Genomic DNA, 18848 nt, shown 5'->3' on the forward strand with positions numbered 1-18848 from the left:
AAGCTCGAACTTGACTTTCCTGCACCGAACTCCAAGTACACAGCTTGGATCAAAATAGTTACCGACAGCGACGACGGACCAGTTTAGTACCCTCCGACCCAGAAACGCCCACGACGAGGTCACCCCCATACAAGTGCCCCATCCCCGCCTAAAGTTAGATCCACTGCGACTCTGCCAGCTGCTGCTGCTACACAGTAAAGCTGCTTCTCCAGGCTTGCAAGGAGGGCGCGCTTCGCGAGATCGCCCCAAGCAACTCGAACTCATACCTCTACATAGTCTGCTATTAGGTCGCCCACCAAACGGCGTCATCATCATCGCACCACAAGCACTACAACATCACCCGCGCCAACGCAACCGTCAACCCCCACCATCATCACCCCGTTCAGTTCCCATCGACCATCGGGGCCGTTACCAATCGCAGCAACCACGACCTCTAGCCCAGCCAGCTGATACCCGGAAACGCTCCAGATAAGGAACCATTTGAGCACGGAAGCTATTGGGGTGGAAAGGATCTCGAGATGCCGGACAAGGATACCAACAAGTCAGGAAAGCAAGGCGAGGACGAGATGACCGTCGTAGTCCCCCCTCCCAAGAACAAGCAGAGCTCTGCGCAACCCACCAACGACGCCGATGGCGACATTGCCATGGGAGACGACACCAAGGCCGGCGAGGCTGAGGCCCAGGTCGACCCCGTCGCCCAAACCATCAGCGGTACGATAGCTTCCCAGTCCCCAGCTTCTACATGTAGTTGTTCTTCTATGTTTGGGCCTAACTAACCCCTACTCGCTTGCGCAGATATCAAGAGCAACTTTGCGCTGCTAGACCGTGCTGTTGCTCTGTTCGATGCCAGATTCTCTCTACGGGCACTGCGATCCATCTCGTCCATCCGGAAACGCTTGACAGCCGACATCCTCGCACAAGTCATCTCAGAGACCTTCTCCGCGTCGTCACCCAATACTCAGATTGCCGAGCACCTGCTGCTCGCCGTCGACCGGCCAGATGTTACTCTCGGCGGTCAGCCTAGCTCAGAGATGGAGATCGACTCGGGATCCAAGTCGCCAGCTAAGAACGGTGGCAAGAAGGAGGCCAAGGAGGTTATCCCCGAGATCGACATCTTCCTAGGCATTCTGGCGCAGGTCCACCTCTACGACACCAAACAGTTCCAGCGCGGATTCGCCCTGTCGCGTTTCCTATCCGAGCGTATCCAGTCCCTCAACCGCCGCACATTAGATAGCCTCTCGGCCAAGGTGTACTTCTACTTCTCGCTCTTCGCCGAGCAGCTCGCTCCCCTCCCGCCTTCCCCCCAGTCGCCGATTGTGTCGATCCGCTCGATCCTCCTCGCCGCCCTCCGGACCGCCGTGCTACGAAAGGATATCGACACCCAGGCTTCCGTCATCGTCCTCCTGCTCCGGAACTACCTCCTCACGTCGCATATCTCCCAGGCCGACCTGCTGGTGCAGCATACGCAGTTCCCCGAGAACGCTGCCAACAACCAGGTTGCGCGTTTCCTGTACTACCTCGGCCGTGTCCGGGCTATTCAACTACGGTACACCGAGGCCCACGAGCATCTCACTGCGGCGACACGGAAGGCTCCCTCGAGCGCCTGCGCGCTTGGCTTCAGCCAGACGGCGACCAAGCTCCTGCTCGTCGTAGAGCTCCTGATGGGCGACATCCCCGACCGCGCCATCTTCCGCGTACTGACCATGGAAGCCACGCTCCACCCGTACTTCCTGCTCGTCCGCGCCGTGCGCGTCGGCAACCTCGAGGACTTCGAGACCACCATCGCCGAGCACGAAGACACCTTCCGCCGCGACGGCACCTACAGCCTGATCCTGCGCCTGCGCCAAAACGTCATCAAGACGGGCATCCGCATGATGAGTCTGAGCTACAGCCGCATCTCGCTCCGCGACATTTGCATCCGCCTGCATCTCGGTAGCGAGGAGAGCGCCGAGTACATTGTGGCCAAGGCGATCAGGGACGGCGTCATCGAGGCCACGCTCGACCGGGAGCGCGGCTTCATGAAGAGCAAGGAGGTGGGCGACGTGTATGCCACCAGCGAACCGGCGGAGGCGTTCCATGATCGTATCCGCGCCTGCTTGGCTTTGCATGATGAGAGTGTCAAGGTATGTTTTCTCCTTCTTATGTATTCTTCATTGAAGATGATGACGGTCCACTAACACTGTTGTTTCTAGGCCATGCGTTTCCCCATGAACCAGCACCGACTCGAGCTTAAGAATGCCCAGGAAGCAAGAGAGCGCGAGCGTGATTTGGCCAAGGAGATACAGGAGGGAGATCTGGATGAGGATGATCTCGGTGGTGACTTTGAGGGCATTTAAAGAGGTTTGAACCAACCAGACCAGTCTAGGCTAGGTGGCTAGGTACTAGATATTACCTTGCTTGGCTTACCTAGTCTGGGAATCATCCTTGTGTCTTGTAGTAATTGTTATGGGGATCATGCAGCTACCGACAGACTAAGAAATAAGAGAAGAAGAGAGAAGGGATGAGCCTTACGCTAGAGAAAATGCGCTACAACGTACACAATTGCCTCGCTTATTGTTTTGATGTCCCTCGGAACGGTCATTGTTCGGCATCTACCATGGGTGATAAGGTACTATCAGGACGAACATCGAGGTTGATCTTTGAAGCTGTGTTTGTTGTACGACGCAAAGCAACTTCCGTAGTCGAAGTAAGGGTAACTAAGGTAGGTATCAATCACTTTGAGAGCTATAGAAACAATGTAATACAACAACACCCGTGCCCCCTATATATCCGTGAGACCTGCGCGCGTGTATACATGTACCGGCACAACAACCAACCTTCAACATCTTATGCATGACTTTTCTCGTACAGGTGAAGCAACATATGTAGTTTAACCTGTTGTATTTAATGTCTACATTGCTGCCGCCATATCATAATACCATAAACAATAATTTTAAAGGGAAAAAAACTGGCTACCCTAAACAACTACACTACATGCCTCCTCCCACACCTCTATCTACCAACCCAAGCCACCCACCCGTCACGAAGTCACCTACACAACACAACACAACACAACACAACACGGTAGGTACCTCTACACAACACCACACCCCAAACTAAGCAACAACCCTCCCCCCCACCCCCTCCAACCCCACCCTCTCACACTCCAACACCAACGGTCCCCCCGCCGGTCCGCTCGCGTCCAAGCTCAGCGTCACCCTCGCCCGGTCGCTGATAACTTGCACCACCTCCCCGAGGTTCCTGTTATCTGTTTCGCAGTGTCCGTGTACTGCACCTGCACTGCCCCCCTGTTGTTGATTGTCGGTAGTTCTGTCGGAAGGGGAGGTGGTAGAGGAGGAAGACGTGGATGTAGTAGATTTAACTTGAACCGGCTTGATATCCACGCTTGGGTAGGGGAGGTAGCCTTCTCTTAAAGGGATGAGAAGGAGGGGGATGTCGGCTTCTGTTTGGGGGGTTGAACTTTCTCTTTCTGCTGCCCCAGACCCAGAGGTGGAGGGGGAGGGAGAGGGAGATGGAGGAGGCAAAACGGGAATAACAAAATGCCCTTTGCGTCGACCGCCTACTAACCAGGTATCAGGCGGAGCGTTAATCTCGTAGCTGAATTCCAGGTCTTCGGAGCGTTGGGGGGAGGCAGGGAAGGCGGTGTCCCAGATTCGAGTCCATTTGAGCCGGAGGGTGGCGGGGAGTTGTTGGTTGATTATGAATGTTGCGTGGCCTTGGCCACCCTCGAGGGAGGTGGGGGAGTGAGAGTTTTCGTTGGAGTTGATGGGGAAGGGAGGTTGTTGGAAGAGGATGTCGGTGGTGTGGACGATGGTGATGGGAGGGATGTCGACGGGGATTAGGATGGTGCTGATTAGGGGGTTGTTGGTGGTGTTGTCTCCGTTGGAAGAGGGGGAAGAGGGGACGGATAAGGGGAGGACGGGGTTGGCGAGGAGCCAGGAGCGGAGGAAGGTGGCTAGTTGGGCGGCGATCTGGTGGCTGTCTTCGCCTTTGAGGGAGGAACTCGAGGTGGGCCCGATGCCGGGGAATTGGGTTGCCCAGTTGATGTCAGACAGAAAAGAGGTGGAGAGCTCGCCGAGCAGAGTGCACTTCTCGAGTTCGTACGCCGTTAGCCGCTTTTGGCTCCAGGCGAGGACTTTGTAGACGATCAGCTTTGAGTACTGCCGCAGGGGAGTGTCTGCGAGGTCTTTGGTGAGGGTCTTGTCGAGTAGATCCTCGATCTCGTCTTGGAGGACGCTGTACCACAGCTTCAAGTAGAGTGTCTTCTTCGTGCTGGGACCAATAGATACCCCGGGTTTCTTGGTGATCTTGTACAGCAGGCTGGCTGGCTGCTTGGGGAAGATAGCGACTGGGTCGCTTGGTGGTATCCCGTAATGTGACTCAAAGAGGTCTGATGGGATAAGCTCGCTCTTGTACAGCCTCAAGGGACTGGGACTAGCAGTGGAGACGGTGAACCGGGAGAAAAGCGCCTTGTGCTTGAATACGTCTTGGACGTTGACTCCTAATGCAAGAGCAATGGAGACCGAAGAGGTCTTGAAAAATGTAAACGTTCCCTTATCGGTTGAATATGTGACTTCAACCTTGACAGCGACGTGAAGTACGTCCTGCTCCATCTTGAAGGGGAATCTGATCCTGACGGAGCTGTCTCTTGTGATAGCCCCAAACGTGAATGTTCCACCCTCGGCTTTCTTTGACTTCCCTGCCGACTCGTCCGGGATCACAGCATCCCCCATTAGGAGCCGCAAGCCTCCCGTTGCCGACTTGATTTTCACCTCAGCACTCGTAATGTCGTTCCAGCCAGTCATGACCTCGACCTCTAACATATTATTTGAGTCCAGTCGAATATCCTTGCTGCTGGAGAGGCGGACGTCAAGCGAGCTCGTGCGTTGGTAAAGCGTTACAACAGGGTTCTGCAGGACAGGGAATGGTTTCTCCACCACTTGTCCAAGCTCACGCTCAAAGTGCAGCAGGACATTGCTACTCTTGATGCGGATCTGGTCAACTTCATAGTTCCCTGGCATCAACATGTTGCTTTGTAGTTGAACCTTGTTTCGCCCTGGCTTGATTGTCACGGGGCCTTTGGCCAGCACCCAAATCTCCTTGTTGCCGCCAAACCCGGGGCTGGATATACGAAGGCTGACAGACTCTGCGTCAAACTCGTCAACGAGAAGACTCCTAAGCTTCAGCGAGAGCGAAAAACTATCTTGATCGTCGTCATAGGTCGGCGGCCCGTCAAGCTCAACTTCGCCAAAGAAGCTGGTCAATGGTATTTTGACCTCTTTCTCTAGTGTTGCCGAAACTGTCAGCATATCGGCGAGGAAGCCAGATATCGCCGAACTTTCCGGGTATTGTGATGCTGACCCATTGCCAATCCGGATCATCGACTTTTGCTGTAACCTATCTCGCTCAGCTGCTGCAGCCTTTGTCAAGAGCTGGCGAAGGGCTTTGGTGACGTAGTCTTCTTGTCTGCCCAGTTCCTTCAAACACCTGGCATACATAACGAGCATTGAAAGCTCGAGCAGACTCCACGAACATCCGCCAAAAAACGGAATCGTATGGTAGAAGTAATACTCGGCCTCCTTGTACTCGGATAGATGAAATTTGAGGACCGCAAGGTCAGCCTTGGTCGCCTGGACGGAGTGATCATACTTGGCGACAGAGTAGTGGCGCATCGCCTTATCGGTCAACGTCTCGTACAGTCGATAGAAGTCATCCTTGTTGTCCAGTGCAGTGCGTAGCAACTCATTGCCAACACCAGCTACCGAGGCCTGAAGGCCAAAGCTGAATTCAGCTGAGGGTTTCGCTTCTGACGAAGGCTCGTCGTCAAGGCTGATCTCTTGCAAGTCGGCGCTCTCTCCTACAATGGGTACCGCGGCCCAACCGTTAGTCCAGCCTCGTCTTTTGCCACATTCTTCGAGAACGTTTCGAGACAGAGTATACAGCTCAGCTCTTCTCGCAGCCAACTCTTCGAGTCCCGTCTTAAGGAACTGGGCCATGCCATACTCGCCATCATTTACGCTATCTTTACGGCCAGGCCCTGGAAAGCCAACAGGGCTGGCCGGGGGACGTTGTATAGACTGGCGTAAGGGAATGGACGACGTCCGCGCAGGATGCATCATGGTTTTCGGCTCCGGAATCGCGGACTTTTGCTCGCTGTCACCAGAGGTGGCCAGCATGGGGGCAGGGATTTGCAAAGACTTGGTGGAAGTCTGAGCAAGAATTTGCTGCGCAACCGAGAAGGCGAATGAAGCAACAATGTTGTCAATAATCTCGGCCAGTACTGGGTCGATCTTCCCACTCGGAGAACCATCACCAACCCCAGCGCCTCCCTTCCCCAGCCCCAAGGCCGCTAGGATGTCCTTACGGATGAGCATGGAGACTGCAGGAACAAATTCCAATGTCCTCCTGCAGATCTCGGCAAGCTGTGAGAGATTCTCAGATTCATCCGAGGCCTGTTTTGGTGGTGGTGCCCTGGGTGCAACGCCCCGAGGAGCCAAGTCTTGTTGTTCCTTGAGTTTAGCAAGGAGTTCCTCTCTGGTTGACCAGGCGTTGCCGAGCCGCAGAAGGAGGGCAACCTGCCGGGAGAAAATGTAGCACCGGAAGTCGAAGAGCGAGATGTTATTGGCAAGAATCAGTTCGCGATATGGTTTCTTGGTTGAGCTGATGGGAATGGCGCCGAAGGGATCCGTATCTTTCACCCGCTTGCTAGTCTGAAGATCAACAGTCTCCTCGTCTTCAAACTCCATATTTCCTGAAAAGATCTGGCTCGCGGCTTGCTCGGCAAGAGTCTTCAGTTCTTCAGTATAGTCGAGAAGAGCTCCACCATGGGCTTCCGCCGAGCCAGAAATGGCTTGCTCCTTAATGATAGCGTCCAGTCCGATGCTAAGCTCGTCGTAGCCAACCAGGGCGTCCTCTACAAGGCCGACGCTTTCGAAGCCTCGAGCCAATCCTTCCTTCAAGATGAAGAAGGTGCAGAAGTTCCAGCCAGGCAAGCCCCTTTGGGCATCCTTGTCCTTGATGTCCTCCTCATATTGGGTAACACGGGTGTCGAAACTCGATAGGATGAGCTCCTTGATCTTTCCAATCAAGTCCTGCCAGGCATTTTCGCTATCCTGCTCTGTCTCGTGGTAGCCAGTTGGCACGGCGGGAACGACGCGAGGCAAGAGATCGTAGGGGACGTCATTGATGCCAATGCGGATCTGCCTCACGCGGTCAACGGCGCCCTTGCCCGTACCGTTGAAGTCATTGCGCAGCTTCTCCAACAGAGTGCTGGACCCAGTCCGCCACTTGAGAGCCGAAGTTTTTTCGGAACTCGAGTCGGTCGCTTTGCTCCCGCTAGACCGCGGCTGAGTGGCAGCAACAGTGTTGGGTATAACAACGTGAACGATCAACCATTCAAAGGCGTCGTGGTTTTCTGCATTGCTCGCTGATTTTCCCGGGGTGGATGAAGGAGTGTTTGTCTTGATCCATTCGCGGATCTCGGCTCTTGTAGTTGACTTGTATGCATCGTTATCGTCACACCTGACAAAGAGGACCTTGAGGTAGGGAGTGCGTCGTAGACCGGGGATCTGATGTCGTCGTTCTTTGGTGACTCCGGGTCCAGAGTGACGAATCGCACCTAGCGGCCCGGCGTTGTCGGTAGAGCTACCACGACCACGACCAATGGGCGCTGTAGAGAAGCCATCGTCGCGGCTAGCGGTGCTTTCTCCACGGCCACGGACCGGGGCTTTGCTATCGGGGGTGGGCGAGAGAACCGAAGATCGATCGACAGCGCCGGCTTGGTCGGTGGGAACGAGTTCGACGTGGAGGGTGTTGATGGAGCGCAGGGGGCCTCCGTGAGACTGCCAGTTGAGGTCGCGGAGGGGCAGTCGGGGAATCAGGCCCGGCGAAAGGAGCTTGTAGACATCGTGGGGATCGAAGTACTCGACTGTGGACGTCGGCATGCAAGTTAGCATGTCTTACATGGAATGCGCCGAGAAGCAATGGTCATGGCATGACCAGGAGACAAGAAGATGGGTGTCGTATTAGGGAGCTTCGAACCTGTGACCTTGGAGGAAGAGAATGGCTGTTCCATACTGGACAGCTCCGTCGTGGGGCGAGATCTATGGCATGACACTCGGGTGTTATCTCTAGAGGGGTATTCGCAAAGGCGTCTTGGAGGCAGTTCGTTCAGATGTTTTGTTGAAGTTACCGTACAAGCATGTAAAGCTGTCCCCGTATCGGTGTGACGGCAGCGGGTACCGAGTTAAGCTCAAGGTACCTTGTCGGCCAGACCTTCCCGAGCCTGCCCCACTCTTTGATCTTAACTCCAAATGCGGTTTAGTCCCAGGTTACGCTGCTTTTCTCAGCGCACTTATACATGGAGCATTCTAACCAATCAGACGATGCGATTGTGCAAGCCGTTCTGGGTGGCGGCTTGTGGGGCGTCTTTTTTATCATCAGTTTCTTGAATAAGAAGACTACAGTGACAATTTCAAGGGCCTGTCTGAAGTCTTTCTTTTCCTCTGAATATCTCTCCAGCCTGTACAGTTTTTGGTGTCTCATAGACCAAGACATTTGTTTGTTTTTGGTTCCTTTTAAGCCCCAGGCCTCTGTCACTTCAATATCAACACCATGTCTGCTCTCGAAGCCATCAAGTATTCCCGGGGCAAGTTGGAGGTCCTGGACCAGCTTAGACTCCCTCATGAGCATCACTATGATGAGGTCTCCACCAGTGAGGAGGCTTTTGACTGCATCAAGGCCATGAGAGTCAGAGGTGAGCTCAAGCAAGCATTACACAATGAAAACAAGTGACATCTGTACTGAACAAAAGACCGCAGGTGCTCCCGCTATTGCCATTGTTGCTGCTTTGGCTGCTTCTGTTGAGCTTCACAACGGCAGCTGCACTGCGACCGGCACCGAGGATGTCATCAAGTACATTGACTCCCGTCTGGACTATCTCTATGAGTCCAGGCCAACTGCCGTTGATCTTGGCAACGCCGTCAGATTGCTCAAGAAGACCGTTCGCAGTGTCAAGACTGAGGGTCTGACGGACGCCGAAGCCAAGGAGGCCATCATCAAGGCTTTCATTGAGGCATCTGAGGAGATTCTTGCCAAGGATCTCAAGACCAACAAGTCGATTGGTGCTTTTGGCGCCAAGTGGCTCCAGGAGCAGTACAAGATCACCGACGACAGCAAGATTACTGTCATCACCCACTGCAACACTGGCTCTCTCGCCACCTCCGGCCACGGCACCGCCCTCGGTATCATCCGTACCCTCCGTGACGAGGGCCTCCTCAGACACGCCTACTGCACCGAGACCCGCCCTTACAACCAGGGCAGCCGTTTGACTGCTTTCGAGCTTGTCCACGAGGGCATCCCGGCCACCCTGATCACCGACAGCATGGCCGCCGCCCTTTTCCGTCTGCGCAAGGCCGAGGACAACATTGCCGCGGTTATCGTTGGTGCCGACCGTGTTGTTCGCAACGGTGACACTGCCAACAAGATCGGAACGTACCAGCTTGCGGTCCTCGCCAAGCACCACGGCATCAAGTTCATGGTTGCTGCCCCTACCACCAGCATTGACGTTGACACCGAGACCGGTGACGATATCGAGATCGAGCAGCGCAAGCGTGAGGAGTTGACTCAGATTAGCGGCGCTGTCGTTAACGCGGATGGCTCCATCGACACCAGCAAGTCTGTCAGAGTGGCGATTGCTGACCAGAGGATCGGTGTTTGGAACCCTGGTTTCGATGTTACTCCCCATGAGTACATTGATGCCATTGTCACTGAGAAGGGCACCGTGGTGAAGGGAGAGGATGGCAAGTTCCACTTTGAGGACCTGATGCCTGAGAGATTCCAGTAGATATAGACCTGGCGATTAGACTTGGCGATATAGTTTCGGCGTTGAGTGGCAGGCGTAGGGCATAGATACTACAAAATTCATGGGTTGGATGTTTTTCTGGCAAAAGTACGAATGGTGTTGATACACTTAAGTGGTAGTAGTCGAGTGGGATCTAGGTTCAAGCAAGACTTGTGCTCTGGAAGTGAAACACCGTCGTCACCTAGAGATGTTTGTTTACATACAGTCCCCACTTGTTATGTCTTGGCAGGGCCACGCAGGGGTCAGCGATTGGGGAATCCCCAACGCTTACTTCTTCTCCAAAGTGGACCTCTCCCGCTACCCGGTGTGGGGTTCAACATTCGCAATTGCGGTCACGTCACAGCTCGCGACTCAAGATGGAAATATTTTGTTTATGCTTCCAAGTTTTCATTTCCATATCTTTTCTCTTTCCTCCCTTGAAGTATCACAAGGGAAATACCCAATAATGAAAACAACATCCAACCTTATCCTCCTTTGGGGGACCTTCCTTCTCTCCCACAGCTCTGCCTTCGTCATCGAAAACACCTACCAACACCCACTCATCGTCGATGACTCTTCCATCTCTCCCCTCCAGATCTCTACCTCATCTGACGCCAACAATGCGCCATCCTACCGCAAGAACCTTCTCTCCCTCCACAAATCCCTGATCGAAATCCCCTCCATCTCCCGCACCGAGCAAGAAGTCGGCAAGTTCCTCCTCGACTACCTCCGTAACAACCTCGGCTACGTAGCCAAGGCCCAATTCCTCGAAAGCGACAAGAAGGCCTCCCACGGTGACGACGATGACCACTCCCAAGGGCGCTTCAACGTGCTCGCCTGGCCGAGCTCGCACAACCTCTCCAGCCCGCGCGTGCTAGTCACCTCGCACATCGACGTCGTCCCGCCCTTCATCCCCTACCACATCAGCACCTCTGAGGGGTCCGACGAAGTCACGTCCGACGCCTTCATCAGCGGCCGCGGCTCCGTCGACGCCAAAGCCAGCGTGGCCGCGCAGATCGTCGCGGTCGAGGAGCTCATCCGCGCCAAGGAGGTGGACCCAGCCGATCTGATGCTCCTGTTCGTCGTGGGCGAGGAGATTAGCGGCGATGGGATGAAGACGTTTTCGACTGTTTACAACGATGAGGAAAAGAACAAGAAGGAAGAATTACCCCGATTTAAGGCGGCCATCTACGGCGAGCCGACGGAGAACAAGCTCAGCTGCGGACACAAAGGCATGACGGGCGGCGTGCTCAAAGCCCAGGGAATCGCCGGCCACTCGGGCTACCCCTGGCTGTTCAAGAGCGCTACTGAAATACTGGTCAAGGCGCTCGCGAAGATCGTTTCCGCGGACCTGGGCAGCAGCGAGCGCTACGGCAACACGACGGTGAACATCGGCACCATCGCGGGCGGCGTGGCGGCGAACGTGATTCCCAAGGAGGCGCAGGCGAAGCTGGCCATTCGCGTCGCGGCGGGTAACCAAGCTACCGGTGCGGATATTGTGAGGAAGGCGGTGGACAAGATTCTGAAGGAGACCGATGAGGAAGCGTTCACGATGGAGTGGACGGGTGGGTATGGTCCTGTCGAGTGTAATTGCGATGTGGACGGGTTTGAGACCATGGTGGCGAGCTATGGGACGGATGTGCCTAACTTTGAGGGCGATTATGTCAGTTATTTGTATGGGCCTGGAAGCATCTTGGTGGCGCATGGCGATGATGAGGGGTTGAAAGTTAGTGACTTGGAGACTGCGGTGGAGGGGTACAAGACGCTTATCAAGCATGCGCTTGCTGCTTGAAGAAGTTTTGGGGGGCTTCTGGGTTTATGATTTTGATGAGATATGGGTTATGTAGAATGTTGGATATGAGAGCATGCAAGCGAATGAATTCCCAAGTTGCTCTTGGATATTGACTTTTGATTTATGATGGCACGCCAGTCGCTCAGGGGTATGTATGTATATGTGTTTTACAAGCAAAAGCCCATTCCACCAGCCAACGCTTTCGTTACCAGATACTCGCTATGTTCTCTACCTCCACGAGAAGTTCAAACTTCAACCATCATCACCATCGGCCAACTTCAATCAATACCCACACGCTCCAAGCCACTTCGGTCTCTCCCCATCCCCCCTCAGCTCCAACCCCATCTCAACCGCCTCCTTCCCCCTCACCGTTTGCTTCTCGTCAAAACCCTTCCCACCCTTCTTCTCGCTCTCAATTAGTTTCCCCCTCGCCCGCTCAATAACCCCCACCGTCTCCCTCGGCACCGCCAACCCCGCATCAAACGCTCTCACCTTCCCCCTCTCCCCTTCGTGGTCCAACAGCCCCAAAACCGCCAGCCCAAAAAAGCTATGATACAAATCCGGCGGACTGCCCGGCGATTTCCCGAACCCGCCGATCCGGTGCTGCATCTTCTCCAGCAGAAACCGTCTGGCAGCTTCTCGATCCACCAGTTCATCCAAATGGCCTAGGTTGGCGAGCGCGCCGCCTACCCACCAGAAGTAGCACGTGTCTGCTACTTTGTTTGTGCGGCCGTTGAAGGCCACGTTCACCTGTTTGCCTTTTTCTTTTTGGAGGGTGTCTAAAAGGCAGAGGAGGTCGGAGGGGGTTGGTGGCAACAAGAAGTTGGGGTCGTCGAGGTCGTCTTCTTGGTAGATGTAGGTGTCTGGGTCCGTAGAGGCCGAAGGTGGGGGCGGTTCGAGGTAGACGAAGGGGCGCGAGGCGAGCCAGTGGATTAGGCCGGGGAGGTCGCGGATGGAGGAGTGGAGGAGGGGGGAGTTATGGGGTTGGGGTTTGGTGGAGGGGGAGGTGGATGTGAGAGGGCGGTCGAGGAGGGTGAGGGCTGCTATGGCGCAGTAGGCGTAGCCGGCGTGGGCTTCATCTTGGGAATTGCCGGCGAAACCTCGGTCGTATGTCTAAGGGAATGTGTTTGTTAGTGACCCCGACACCGTTAGACATGAGGAAGTGAAGTGAAGTGAAATGAAACATACCTGACTATTCAAGATATACCTCGCCAATGCCTCGGTGTCAAAATCCTCCACCCACCCTGGGCTTCCCTCTTTCACATCCCCTCGCAGAATCCACCTGATGGCCGTGGCAATGTAGCAGTAGCGCATATCATACCCGCCAGCAATAAACCGCCCGTGGCCCGGTAAATCACTAAGCGCCTCTCCGAAACTTCCATCCTCGCGCTGGAGGCTCTTCAGCCAGCGCAACGTCCCCACCCGGTTCACGCCCTCGAAGACGTTCTCAGCCGCCGCCTCGTCCTCCTCATCTGCCAGCAGGGCAAGCAGTTGCAGGGCAAACAGTGTGGAGGTAATGTTGGCCAAGCCGGCATGGTCTGGCTCATCAGAGGTTTTGGTGTCGAAGTTGTATGTGTCGTAGTCTCTAAGCGGGAAAACAAGCGAGGAGGTGCCTACGAAGCCGCCGGTAGGGTGTTGGTGGTGAAGAACCCATTTCCTCATCAGCTTCTTGTCCTCGCGGCTGATGAGAGGTTCTGGTGTCTCGGGAGTTCGTTCTGACGGAGGCGGGGTCAGGAGGGTGACGGAGTTGACGATGAAATAAGCCAGAGCTAGGCGATTGGATTCGTTGGAGAGATAGATGTGAGGTAAGGGAGCTCGGATGCACATCTTCCAGTATCGAAGATGTCGGTGGACGTCGAGGTAGGGCCATTCCTGCTCGGGCTCCTCCTCCTGGGCCTTCGGCTGGTCGCAGCCGTCAAGGACGGGTGCTTCTGTGTCGTTGTTGTCCATGGTGTGGGTGTGAGTGTGAGACGCAAACCGGGTGACTCCAATTAAATATTAGATAAAAGAGGGTAATTACTACGTTATACAGTCCCAAGTCTCATGTGTGTAAAGATGAAAAGAGAGTGAGTGTGACGTTGTTCAGTTAGATGTTGTCATGAATCCAGTCCCCCCTGAATGAGAGGTCAACAGTTGTTAACTGATAGGAGCCCTATCAGGAGCTATGTATAAGGTAGCTGTACCCCACCAGGCCATCAAGGTGTGGAAATGGCATGGGCCAAGAGCTGTCAATGTGGCAGCTGTATGCAGAGGGTTAGGGTAGTGTAAGCTTAAATTAGCTCTCGGACATCTCTTGCGATTCGGACGTGGGAATGTTCCAGCATCACAGCCACTCAAAAGCTATCCTTGACACAGAAACATCTCGTTTCGAAAAGGAGTACAAAGTCTTACGGCGCACGAAACACGAACACTTCACTTTGTATCGACTGGGATTTCCATCATACCGAGAGCAGCACGTCGTCTGCGCATCGTCCAGCATCTACAGCGCCCCTTTACCGCACGGCAGCCCGTACCATCCATCCTGTCAAGCCGACCAACCTAGAATCGCGACAGCGACAGCGACAAATAAACCCATCCGTCACCATGGGGCTCATATCCGCCACAACGATTCTAACCTCCATCTCTCTCTTCCACATCACGCTCGCCTTCTTCTTCATCACCCGTCCCGCCACCATTGCCGACCAGGGCGTAGTCTGGCTACTTGGGGAGGCTATGGGCCTGGTATGTTCCCCCTCCCTTTCTCTACATACTTCCCCATTTCCTGAGGTCAGCCAGCGGCAATACGATTCTAACCTATATCCTTCCTTCTTCCGCAGCCCGAATCCCGCCACTTCGAAACTCAATCCCCCACCGCCGCCTTCCTCGGCATCGTCCTCGGCCTCTGGGGTCTCACCGACCTGGTCTCGCTCTCCATGCCCGAAGAGATTGCTTTGATCCACCACTGGGGCTCTCAAGTGCCCTTACGCCTAACCATCTCCTTCTTCTTGACGCTCTACAGCTTCTTTTTCTCGGCTTCGTCGCCCCTCTATGACTCGGCCGGCACCTCCGGAGGAAAGTTCAGCCACCCGACGACGTCGTTCGGCGGGGAGTATGCGGCTAAGGATGCGGCGGGAGATTGGGGCTGGGGAGGCGATGCGCTCAAGAACAGGGTGTTTTTCACCTTCATGCTTGTCGAGACTTTTAGCTGGTTTTGGGTGTTGATGACGTTGAAGGAGGAGCAGGAGGGGATTTTGAAGAGGGCGAAGCAGATGAGGGAGAAGGAGAGGGAGAGGTTGAGGTTGTGAAGGGGAATGGATGGGATCTGATGTTACGCATGGCTATATGGTTTACAATGAAAGGGATCTAGGATTTCAAAATGGCATCTTGGTTGGCTGGCCACGGCCAAGTTACTTACTTTTGCATACTGATTGATACTGGACCCGAAATCTGAAGGGACTGACGGATTGGCGAACGGTCCGTCTAGCTATCATATTAGTCTCCAAAGAAGAAGACGGGAGCCCTCAGGGAGGCGATATGTGGACTACCGGTGGCTCGCCTGACCTTGGCAGAGAGGTAGGGAAGAAGCCGGTCCAGGCCACCAGCACTTTTAAAAAGGTCTCGGGGCTGTTCAACTGCTTTGGATCAGATTTTCGAATATGATGACTGGATCTGGGCCTGGGACACCCCCAAAGGTAGGACAGTTTTTTTACTGCCAGTGTACAATAACTGACCGTCCAGTGCCATATCGACTACCATTGTCATCATTGCTCCTATATTTTGATCCGTGTGACATGTACAAACAACTCTGCCCTGCTCTCTGAACGCCTTTCCTGCCTTGCCTGGTCTGATTACCTCCGTATGATTGAAAATCAGTTAAACGCCCAAAGTGAGCATAAGCATTAGTTTTCCCTGCCACATAGCCAGCCCAGTAGTCATACACCGCCCCGCCCGTAACCGTCCTTAACATTCCAGATAATATCCCCTCCCCCCCCCCCCCCCCCCCGGATGAAAACATCTCCAACAGCAACCTTAACTGTCCACCTTCACAGCACCAAGTGAGGCGTAATCCCTCACCTCGCCTCCCTCACAACGCCTGAACACTCTTAAAAAACGGATTCCCCAACAACCTCTCATCCTTCTGTACCAACTCCTTCAACCTCCCCACCATCTCCTCTTTACTCATCTGCCCACTCTTCACCTCATCCTTCCATTTCACCAGCACGTCTTTCAACAGCGCACTGCCCTCCTCCACGTCCTGCTTGCTGTACTGAACACCCAAACCACCTCCTCCGTTATCCTCGTCATGCTTGCTGGTAAAGTCCTCCAGCTCGTCCGCCTTGCGCTTGGCCATGCGCACCACCTTGTCCGGGAACCGGACCAGCTCGGCGACGTGGATGCCGAAGCTCTGGTCGCAGATGCCTGGGGAGACTTTGTAGAGGAGCGTTACCTCGCGCTTCTTTTTGTTCTTTTCGTCTTCGGTATCGGTGCCGCTGATGTGCGCCGTAACGTGCAGGTTCTTGACATTAGGGTAACTATCCGCCAGCGCGGTCAGCTCGTGGAAGTGGGTGGCGAACAGCGCAAAGCAGCCGATCTCCTTGACGATGTGCTCCGAAATGGCCCAGGCGAGGCCGAAGCCGTCGTACGTCGACGTGCCGCGACCCAGCTCGTCGATGATGATCAGGCTCTCGGCCGTGGCCGACTTGAGGATGTTGGCCGTCTCCAGCATCTCGGCCATGAAGGTCGACACGCCCTTGAGCTGCGAGTCGGACGCGCCGACGCGCGCGAGGATGCTGTCGAAGATGGTCAGTTCCGCTGACGAGCAGGGCACGAAGCAGCCAATCTGTGCCATGAGCGCGATCACCCCGATCTGCCGGATGTACGTCGACTTGCCGCCCATGTTGGGGCCGGTGATGATGAGGAAGGAAGAGTCCTCGCGCGAGAGGGTGACGTCGTTGGTGATGAAGGTCACGTCGTCTTGGACTTCCATGCACGGGTGGCGGGCTTCGGTGAGGACGGTGCGGCCGGTGCCGCGAGGGTGGATCTTGGGCCGCACGTAGGAGGTGGGAGCGTGGACGGAGCAGTGCGCGAAGGAGACGATGACGTCGAGGTGGGCGAGAACGGCGGCGAGCCGCTCGAGGACGGGGCAGTATGAGGCGGCGACGCCGACGACTTCGTTGACGAGACTGCTTTGGGTGCGGTTGTAGTTCTGGGAGAGCTGGTCGAACTCGCGGCGGAGGGTTTGGAGAGTCTTGGTGGTGAAGTAGACACCGTTCTTCTGGGTTGAGCACTCCAGGTAGCGCGAGTTGTTGCGGATGCAGCCAGCTTCGGTGCGAGTGAGACGCATACACCAGCCGTGGACCTTGTGGTTCTCAAGGAAGATCTTCTTCTCGCGCTCCTGGCCGAGATCGTCGGCGGCTTCGGCGAACTCGTTGTCCATGTCGGTGCGAAGTCGGTCCAGCTTCTTGCGGATGATGCGTAGACTATCGTCAAACTCGGGCTTGATGATGAACTCGTGGTTGTCGAGGGCGTCAAGATCAACTGTGGTCTCGACCATTTCCTGCAACTTGACGAGGCTGTCTGAGAGCTCGCGGAGTTTGTTGGTGTAGACTTCATCAAGAGGGTCACGGTAAGCTTCGTCCATCACGCCTTCGAGGGTTCCAATGAAGCCTGGTAGGCGAATGACTACTTGGTATGCCCTTACGACATCCTCTAGTGTTGCCTTGCCACGCTGGAACCGCTTAGACAGCCGGTACAAGTCGGGGATGGACCTCAGATGTTCCTCTTGCATTGTCTGTCGTAGCTCAGTGTCATTGGCAAAGGCCTCGACCAGTTGCTGGCGCTTCTCAATCTCATCCGCATTCATCAGGGGCTGCTTGAGCCATTGGGAAAGCAGTCTGCTTCCCACGGGAGTCTTACAGTGGTTCAACAACCCATACAGACTCATGTTCTTTGCTCCGTCCCTAGCACCAGGCATGAGGTTGAGAGCTTTCAATGCTGCCGCATCCAGCTTCATGAACTGGGCCAGGTCGTGTTGGTACAGTTGATACTGGCCAAAGTTGGAGGGATCATGGAGGACGCCTAGATATTTGATGAGGGCCGCGGCAGATCCCATAGCGAGTTTCAAGTCGGTCTGCGGGAGTAAAGTGGCAGCGCGTTCATCCTTCAGCAGCCGCGACAGATCTTGCTCGATGTCCTTGGTGCCGAATTCGCCTGCTGGCCTTTCTGCTATGGCAACACCGCAGTTGTCAATGATCTGCCTCAACTTGGCCAACTCTGGATCCTTTTCCTTCTCGCCCTTGTCTTGTGTGACGATACACTCCTTAACGCCTAGTTGAATGAGCAATGCTTCGAAGTTGGAGTATAGATCGTTGTCGAGGAATTCGCTAACTCCCAGTTCCCGTACACTGGCATCGGCAAAGCAAACTCCCACTGTCCTGGCTTCCGAAGCCTTGGCCGAGATCTTGACCGCTAGGATAACGGGAGCTCCCTCGAACTGACCACCCAACTCATCCTCCACATCCTGTAGGTTTCCTGGGGAAGCTTGCTTGACGATCTTCCAGTTCATGCGGCCATTGGGGCTGGCCCAGATCTCGATTCGTTTCCCTAGCTTGAACAGGGCTTCACGGAGGAATTGTCGGAAGACGGTTACGGTCATGGTAACTGATGGAAGGCCGGTATGGTCGCTTCGGCCAAGCTGGCGGATGACGGATGTTGTCTTGTAGACGGTTCGGGCAATAAAGGTGGCATCGTCGCCGTGTGCTGTGTACCAGTCACCTCTGTCGAATATCCTTATGGCCTCTTCGCCAAGTTGCGGCAGGGACTTGTAGAAGCGGATGAAGCCATGTTCGTCGTCGACCTACAGATATGAAGTTCCATAGTCAGCTAGCTGTCGACTGTTGTCTTTCCATATGGAGCTGTTGACGAACCTTAAGCTCTGGTCTGGAGGACATTTTGGCCAAGATATCTTACTGAAGTCTCGTCCGATGTTCAGGTAGTACAAAACTGACGCCTCCCTCTTGCTTACCGGCACAAATTCCAGAGAAAGAACAGTGGGAGGGCCGAGGTTGCAGTGGTGACACCAAGGACTTGTTGCGGAAAGAAGATGCTGGTCCGCGTGTCATTGGGGAGACGCGCCTCAATTAAAAGAGATGCATGGGGGACGCGTCTAGGCATGGACGGGGGTGTCTTTGTAGCACCTTCCACAGCACAGACCGCCTAAATGCACCATTAAAACAG

At 54.8% G+C, this 18848-nt stretch overlaps 7 protein-coding genes across 7 annotated transcripts; 4 read left to right on the plus strand and 3 right to left on the minus strand.

Moving 5' to 3' along the window:
• The first annotated feature begins 303 nt into the window (after nucleotides 1-303).
• B0H65DRAFT_170746 (proteasome regulatory subunit C-terminal-domain-containing protein) lies at nucleotides 304-2418 on the plus strand. The gene is made up of 3 exons (XM_062821367.1): nucleotides 304-711; nucleotides 796-2123; nucleotides 2193-2418. The coding sequence occupies exons 1-3, from the start codon at nucleotides 519-521 to the stop codon at nucleotides 2334-2336; spliced, it is 1665 nt and encodes a 554-aa protein (XP_062683345.1). The 5' UTR covers nucleotides 304-518; the 3' UTR covers nucleotides 2337-2418.
• Nucleotides 2419-3095: 677 nt separating this feature from the next.
• B0H65DRAFT_523039 (trafficking protein particle complex subunit 10) lies at nucleotides 3096-8229 on the minus strand (the record flags this gene model as incomplete). Its single annotated transcript, XM_062828782.1, has 2 exons — nucleotides 8041-8229; nucleotides 3096-7927 (listed from the first exon to the last, which is right to left on the minus strand). The coding sequence occupies exons 1-2, from the start codon at nucleotides 8072-8074 to the stop codon at nucleotides 3096-3098; spliced, it is 4866 nt and encodes a 1621-aa protein (XP_062683346.1). The 5' UTR covers nucleotides 8075-8229.
• A 132-nt stretch (nucleotides 8230-8361) lies between these two features.
• On the plus strand, nucleotides 8362-10019 carry B0H65DRAFT_462911 (Methylthioribose-1-phosphate isomerase). The gene is made up of 2 exons (XM_062826664.1): nucleotides 8362-8755; nucleotides 8820-10019. The coding sequence occupies exons 1-2, from the start codon at nucleotides 8614-8616 to the stop codon at nucleotides 9842-9844; spliced, it is 1167 nt and encodes a 388-aa protein (XP_062683347.1). The 5' UTR covers nucleotides 8362-8613; the 3' UTR covers nucleotides 9845-10019.
• B0H65DRAFT_462912 (uncharacterized protein) lies at nucleotides 10020-11728 on the plus strand. Its single transcript, XM_062826665.1, has one exon. The coding sequence runs from the start codon at nucleotides 10050-10052 to the stop codon at nucleotides 11631-11633; it is 1584 nt and encodes a 527-aa protein (XP_062683348.1). The 5' UTR covers nucleotides 10020-10049; the 3' UTR covers nucleotides 11634-11728.
• On the minus strand, nucleotides 11729-13769 carry B0H65DRAFT_523045 (terpenoid cyclases/protein prenyltransferase alpha-alpha toroid). Its single transcript, XM_062828783.1, has 2 exons — nucleotides 12822-13769; nucleotides 11729-12746 (listed from the first exon to the last, which is right to left on the minus strand). The coding sequence occupies exons 1-2, from the start codon at nucleotides 13581-13583 to the stop codon at nucleotides 11916-11918; spliced, it is 1593 nt and encodes a 530-aa protein (XP_062683349.1). The 5' UTR covers nucleotides 13584-13769; the 3' UTR covers nucleotides 11729-11915.
• Nucleotides 13770-14216: 447 nt separating this feature from the next.
• Nucleotides 14217-14917, plus strand: B0H65DRAFT_548054 (increased loss of mitochondrial DNA protein 1; the record flags this gene model as incomplete). Its single annotated transcript, XM_062829553.1, has 2 exons — nucleotides 14217-14354; nucleotides 14450-14917. The coding sequence occupies 2 exons, from the start codon at nucleotides 14217-14219 to the stop codon at nucleotides 14915-14917; spliced, it is 606 nt and encodes a 201-aa protein (XP_062683350.1).
• Nucleotides 14918-15611: 694 nt separating this feature from the next.
• B0H65DRAFT_462917 (muts domain V-domain-containing protein) lies at nucleotides 15612-18812 on the minus strand. Its single transcript, XM_062826666.1, has 2 exons — nucleotides 18539-18812; nucleotides 15612-18468 (listed from the first exon to the last, which is right to left on the minus strand). Exons 1-2 carry the CDS (start codon nucleotides 18560-18562, stop codon nucleotides 15697-15699), a joined length of 2796 nt encoding a protein of 931 aa, XP_062683351.1. The 5' UTR covers nucleotides 18563-18812; the 3' UTR covers nucleotides 15612-15696.
• Nucleotides 18813-18848: the final 36 nt, after the last annotated feature.

Source organism: Neurospora tetraspora, assembly GCF_033439725.1.
Source record: "Neurospora tetraspora strain CBS 560.94 chromosome Unknown B0H65scaffold_3, whole genome shotgun sequence".
Taxonomy (NCBI): Eukaryota; Fungi; Ascomycota; class Sordariomycetes; order Sordariales; family Sordariaceae; genus Neurospora; species Neurospora tetraspora.

Coding starts and splice junctions, on each gene's coding strand:
- B0H65DRAFT_170746 (XM_062821367.1), top strand. CDS start 519: ATGCCGGACAAGGATACCAACAAGTCAGGAAAGCAAGGCGAGGACGAG. Junction 712..795: donor CGTCGCCCAAACCATCAGCG/GTACGATAGCTT, acceptor TCGCTTGCGCAG/ATATCAAGAGCAACTTTGCG. Junction 2,124..2,192: donor TGCATGATGAGAGTGTCAAG/GTATGTTTTCTC, acceptor TGTTGTTTCTAG/GCCATGCGTTTCCCCATGAA.
- B0H65DRAFT_462911 (XM_062826664.1), top strand. CDS start 8,614: ATGTCTGCTCTCGAAGCCATCAAGTATTCCCGGGGCAAGTTGGAGGTC. Junction 8,756..8,819: donor CAAGGCCATGAGAGTCAGAG/GTGAGCTCAAGC, acceptor AAAAGACCGCAG/GTGCTCCCGCTATTGCCATT.
- B0H65DRAFT_462912 (XM_062826665.1), top strand. CDS start 10,050: ATGTTTGTTTACATACAGTCCCCACTTGTTATGTCTTGGCAGGGCCAC.
- B0H65DRAFT_523045 (XM_062828783.1), bottom strand. CDS start 13,583: ATGGACAACAACGACACAGAAGCACCCGTCCTTGACGGCTGCGACCAG. Junction 12,747..12,821: donor GGTATATCTTGAATAGTCAG/GTATGTTTCATT, acceptor ACATTCCCTTAG/ACATACGACCGAGGTTTCGC.
- B0H65DRAFT_462917 (XM_062826666.1), bottom strand. CDS start 18,562: ATGTCCTCCAGACCAGAGCTTAAG. Junction 18,469..18,538: donor CCTCCAGACCAGAGCTTAAG/GTTCGTCAACAG, acceptor TCATATCTGTAG/GTCGACGACGAACATGGCTT.